Below are 6141 nucleotides of genomic sequence, written 5' to 3'. Positions count from 1 at the left end.
GAATTTATTATTTGATTAATAAATTAAAATAAAATTATTTGTTCATATATTATATATATGAGAATAATATATTAATTTGAAACGGTAATAAGAGTTTGTAGACGTGCTTCTCTCACTCTATATGCGAAAAGGTAACAAGTTTTTATGGCATCCCAGATTTCTTTTTCCGTGCTTATCACTCCTACTTGCAAGATAAGGTCTTCGGGAATCTCTTGGAAAAGTACTGCTATAGCAATGTTGTTCTTCTTCAGGTCATTCACTCCTAGATCAGTAACATCCCAAACTTGATGAAAGTTTAAGATCAACTTCATGAGAATTGCCCACACAGTGTAATTTGTTGCAGACAACATCAGAACATGAAAATGAAAAGGACGAATTTTCCATTGTTTCGGACGTACCTAGATCCGATGGTCCAATCACGATTGGCAGATTAATCTGATACCAATTGAATGAATATTGATATGCAGAAAACTTGAGAAATTGCCCACACGGTGTAATTTGTTGCAGACAACATTGGAACATGGAATAAAAAGGACAAACTCTCCTTTGTTACGGGCATACCTGGATCCGACGGCCCGATCATTATTGGCAGATTACTCTGATACCAATTGAAAGAATATTAATATGCAGAAAAATAAGAACATAAGATTGAAAGGTATAAACTCTTATTATAATTTAGAAAATAACTCAAAACTAGATTACAATATCACATTTGTAGATTACACATCTCTAAATTCATTTCGATCTCTTTCTTATTAACCATGTACCAAATTTAACATGTATTTAATAAAATTTATAAATTGATGTCTTCAAATTTTCCTAACTATATTTAGGTTTCAAAAGACTTAAATATACGAAATATCCGAAGTTTGATATATGTGAATACAGAAGATTAAGAAAAGAGAATTTACTTTGCTTGAAGCAATTCCTTGTATCAAAGAATTTCAAAAGGGGATTGTCTTTGGTCAAAATTGTGAAATAAAACCTTATGCATATTACATTTGGTTGGTATTTCATAATGCACAATGGTCACCATAAGGATAATTTCTGTTAAGAGTGTTTTGAAACGGGAATCATGAAATTCTTTGATGAAAGTAAGATCGATGATAATTTTGTGTTACATGTTCAAATTTAGGTTAATGTGTAAATCCTAGTCCTAGTCTTACTGGTCATTTCATTTTATTATCGTAAATTTATATTTACTAGTCTTGAAATGCTCGATATCTGTAACTTATATTACATTATGAGCTCGTTTTATTTCAATGTAAATTCGAGTTGAGTTAACTCATAACCCGATAAAAACTCGACTATTATATTCAACAATGTTCAATTCAATATAGGATGAAGATATCATATATAATTATATATCACTTATCAACAAACTCAAAGATTTATAATTTTTGTAAAGAAACAAGCAACAACTAAAATGGAAAGTTTTACAATTCAATGTTGGAAATTATTGAACTCCTGTTCCAAAGCTTCTTCTAACAAAAACTCAGATTGCTGCATCAAATCAGGGCTTAATCTAAACATAAGAACACAAAATTCCATCTGACTAAGCGCACCATCACCATCGAAATCGCCTTCTCTCAACATGCTCAAAAGATCAGCATCTGACAAATCTTGAAGACCTAAAAGGGAAGAATTCTTCTTCAGACTATCGAAAGTGATCACACCCTTTTCACGATCCATCAGCAACTGAAACCCATTGCATAGTTCTTCAATTAAACCATCGCCGCCCAGTTTATCCGCCATTACAGGCAAGAAATCTTGGAATTGAGATTGAGATTGGTTGCTGGTTGCCATAGAGAGAATGAGAAATTGATTAGTGAATTGGGTTGATTTCAATATTTTGATTTGAGATCGATGAGGAGATTTAGAGAGAGGTGGTTGAATAAATAGGTGAGGAAGGTGGACGGTGGGTGTATAGAGGTTCCCGGAAGGGGAAGAAAAGCCATCGGAAGACAGCACGGGTACAGCCAGCGTTGGATTCGCGTATTCATTAGTTTCGACGAAGCTCTGTTTCTAATTTTTAATACGTAGAGAATGAAACGGTGTCGTTTCATAACAAGGTTTGGGGGGCAGCTGGCTATGTTGGTCCCCTCGTGTTGAGCACACCCAAAATGGAGTATCTTTGAAAATATTATTTAAATGTTTTTCTAGAATATAATATTACATATTTTAATTTTATTTCGATAATTCATAAATTTAATTTTGATTTTGTGACACCATCCTGCCATTTCCCCTTGCCTTTCACCTTCCTTGTATATTTTATTCCAAGTTTCTTTTTATGTCTTTGTTAAATGTTAACCTTCTAAGCTTTCTTGTATGATTTGAGTGACATGTATATATCTGTTATTAGTGGTATTTAGTTCATATTATATTTTTCTACGTTATATAAACCAAATTGAAAATTAATTGTCTTTTCACTTTTTTAATTATATTTATATATGTTATATAAACAACAACAAAACTGAACATTATTAAGACATTTATATAGTAGATTACTATTTTAAGATTTTGTAACGGTTTTAGGTACGCCAATAATCAACTTTTTATGATATAATAAAATGATCATCATTTTCATTATAAAATGGTTGGCAAATTCTAATGGTCATCGATAGGGCTGTTCACTATTTGGATAAAACCGAATTATTTAATTGGATAGTTTGGATTGGACTATTTGGTACGGATATTCAAATTTTTAGATTAGTTTTCGATAAAACTGAATTATTATTTTAGATTCCGGATTGGTTTTTGGTTTATAAAATAAGAACCGAATAGTCCAAAAAAAACCGAATAAACATTTATTATTTATTTATATAATATATATCTATAGTTATTTATTAATTTTGTAATTTATTTTTTAAAATAGGTTCAAAACATTTTTCACTCGATAAAAAAACATTAATATGCATTTTCTCTCAATGTTTTCTAGCTATAAAATATTTAACTATAATATATCTTCTTAGTAGTTGTTTTATAAATTTCAAATCACAACTAAATAATTTGTTTTTGTTTCTTATGTAAAATTGGGTAATATTATAACTAGTAAGTAATTTTAAAATGTTTCGGTTTTTGAAAACCGAATTATAAAACCGATCCAACCGAATTATAATTGAATCGGATTTGATCGGATTTGAATTTAGTTTGGACTAATCGGATCCATGTTTTGAAAACCGAAAATAATTGGATTTACTTGATTGAATCGGATCAAACTGATCCATCCAAACGAACACTCCTAGTCATCAACTATTATACTATGTGTAATACATAACTCATTGCATAATCGGCCCCACCGGGCCTCTTGGTGCGCCCTTGATTTCTTTCTCATTTCCATTCCAACTTTGTGATTTTTGAACCGTCAAATCATTTTATTTTTTTTAACCTCTTATAAATATCTACTATCATCATACATTTTACCATACATAATCTAAACATTTGTTAATATAACTTTGGGAATCAAAAGATGGAATTTCTTTGGTCATCATCTTGATCATCATCAGATAATGAGGTAATTGTTTTTCACAACAATCGTAGAAACACAAGCCTCATTTTGGCTAATGAAGTTGAAAGTTCCTGTCTAAGAACAAGAAAAAACACTTTAAACAAAAATCGTCAAGCTGCAACTGATTGGCTAGCATGGGACTACTTTTCTGAGAACATCATATATAATGTTGATATGTTTAAACAGCTGTTCCAAATAAGTAGACAACGACTCCCATAAAGAGAGAGAGAGATAGAGAGAGAGAGAGATGCAATTTTTTGGATTAGCACGGGATACGATAGGTAAAAGAGGTTTTACTCCATTACAAAGGAGCACATATGTACTTCATCAAATATCATACAAAACATCTTCGACTCATTGCATGAGTATTTAAAGATGTTTGAGAAAAATTCATGTCAAACCTACATGGAAAGACATTAAAAATTATATGACACACATAAATCCGAACATAGATTTCATAGTTTACTTGGAAAGCATTGATTATATGCGTCAAGAGTGGACAAATTCTCTAACACATCATAAGGTCAAGGCATGTGATGTGATCATATGATGTATGCATTTGACATGCACTATTTAGTGTTGAAGGTTCCAACAGTGTCATTAATATTCTTGATCAATCATTGTTATAAATCTTAAATCGATTAGCACCTGTCACACTTGAGTATTCATTTGAAGTTAATGGGGTACGATATAAGCAAAGATATTATCTCGCTAATGGGATATATCATAAATATGTTACATTTGTCAAATCATTTGAATGTCCACCAAATGAAAAATAAAGAGTGCTCAAGGCATCGTAAGAATCGGCAAGGAAGAATGTGGAATGAACATTTGGTATTCTTAAGTAATGTTTTCACGTAATGAAACACCCAACAAGATTATGGTCTCCAGAAAAATATGTGCATTATATTATATAATATGATTTTAGAAAACAAATGTAATACCAAGCTAATCTTCGAGAAATATGTATCAAAGAAACGTATAACAACCTTCACTAAATTTTGGTGGAACATACTTATACAATTCAACTTATTTGTCATTCTTATTCGACAACGACGGAAGCTAGATATCCTTATCATTATTATTATTAAAAAAAAATTAGCTTTATGTTTTTTTTTTAGTTGAGAGCGATGCAATTTTTCATTTTCTTAGTTTAAATTAATTAAACGTTATAATTATTGTTAAAGTTATATTAATTTCAATTTTTCTAATATTTTAAAACTAATAATTATTATTTATACTAAAAAATAAAAAAGAATGGACAAAAGATGAAATATAAGTATAAGATAATTTGAAATATGGAAGTAAGGAGTGATTGGGCGTTGATGTGACAATAAAAGATGAAAGATGAAAGTTAAGGATTAACATATAGTCTTAAAACGTTCCCTGCAAACATGAAGTGATACATGTTTCAAATAAGGTTTAAGAATCCAAGAACTTTATGTAACTTTAAGACAACTTTGTTTGTTTTATGTTGATTTGAAATGGTGCTTTTGAAGCGGATTTGATGGACTTGAAAATATTATTATGTTAAATAACATATGATGGATTTTGAATGAGATCTAATTAAGAAAGATGATTTTAAACAATATTTTATGAGATTTGATCAAGACATGTGAACGATGGTTTTGACTTACAAGAACAAATTGTATAAATAATTTGAAGTTACAAGAAAAAAATCATCATGTTTGTTTCACGAAGGTCCGATTCATCTGTTTGGGGTCAGATGATTTCATGGACCAGGTGGTTTGATTTTGATGATTGTATTTATAAGGGTTTATCAATTAGAAATGCAGGTCATGCGGCTGATTTATGGAGAAATTAAAAAAAAGTGTTTGTTCTATGGATGCACAAAAGAAAAAAAATTGATCTAGAGGTGTTTAGGATGGCAATTAAAGACATTATTTGGTTGTGTTTTCAATATAGATGAATAGATTTTAGTATTCACAACTCTAAAGCAAGTGTTATTGTTCATTTTGAGAAGTCAACTACCTCTTTCCGATTACATTACATGGTGAATTGTTAAATTTTCTATATTTGTCAAACACTCAAACAGTTGACCAGTTGATTCAAGTTGAGTTTTTGGAAATTTGTTTCGTAAGAAGAATTCACTTCTATGAAAGACTTTCATGGGAATTGTCTTGAATGTCATGTATCATTTGAAAATAAATATGAATAAGTGTTATTACATGCAATTCTTCCTAGTATGGAATGAGTAAATAATCAAGCTACATGTTTCGATCTATACGAAAGACATTAGTTGTTTTCTTTTGGTTTCGTTGGTAGTAGAGAATTCTTCAACCCGATCCGTATTTAAAAAACGGATTCGTCACTGTCGTCACGTTTCGAAAAATCACCTTCTTGTAATTTTTGGAGTCGTTCCGGACATTTAGAAGCAAAATGATCCGGTTTGTCACACCGAAAACAAATTACCTTAGATCGATCATTTTCCCTATTTTTCCAATTCTTGTCACAACAACAATTACAATTTTGGTAATCAGAATTAGAATTGGGCTCCCCTCCTTGGGCTTATGATGAGTTATTGTGTTTATTTCCTTGTAGGCTTTTATTTGATTTGGGCCCATTTGAACCACCCGATCCGGATCCGTTGTTATGACTATATCCACCGAATC

The 6141-nt window shown here is 30.7% G+C and overlaps 1 protein-coding gene across 1 annotated transcript; it reads right to left on the bottom strand.

Moving 5' to 3' along the window:
• Nucleotides 1-1371: 1371 nt before the first annotated feature.
• Nucleotides 1372-1999, bottom strand: LOC111901019 (calcium-binding protein KRP1). Its single transcript, XM_023896885.2, has one exon. It carries the CDS (start codon nucleotides 1804-1806, stop codon nucleotides 1444-1446), a length of 363 nt encoding a protein of 120 aa, XP_023752653.1. The 5' UTR covers nucleotides 1807-1999; the 3' UTR covers nucleotides 1372-1443.
• Nucleotides 2000-6141: the final 4142 nt, after the last annotated feature.

This window comes from Lactuca sativa, chromosome 7, assembly GCF_002870075.4.
Source record: "Lactuca sativa cultivar Salinas chromosome 7, Lsat_Salinas_v11, whole genome shotgun sequence".
NCBI lineage: Eukaryota > Viridiplantae > Streptophyta > Magnoliopsida > Asterales > Asteraceae > Lactuca > Lactuca sativa.
The sequence above is the reverse complement of the archived record's forward strand: the minus strand, read 5'-3'. Positions and strand labels throughout refer to the sequence as shown.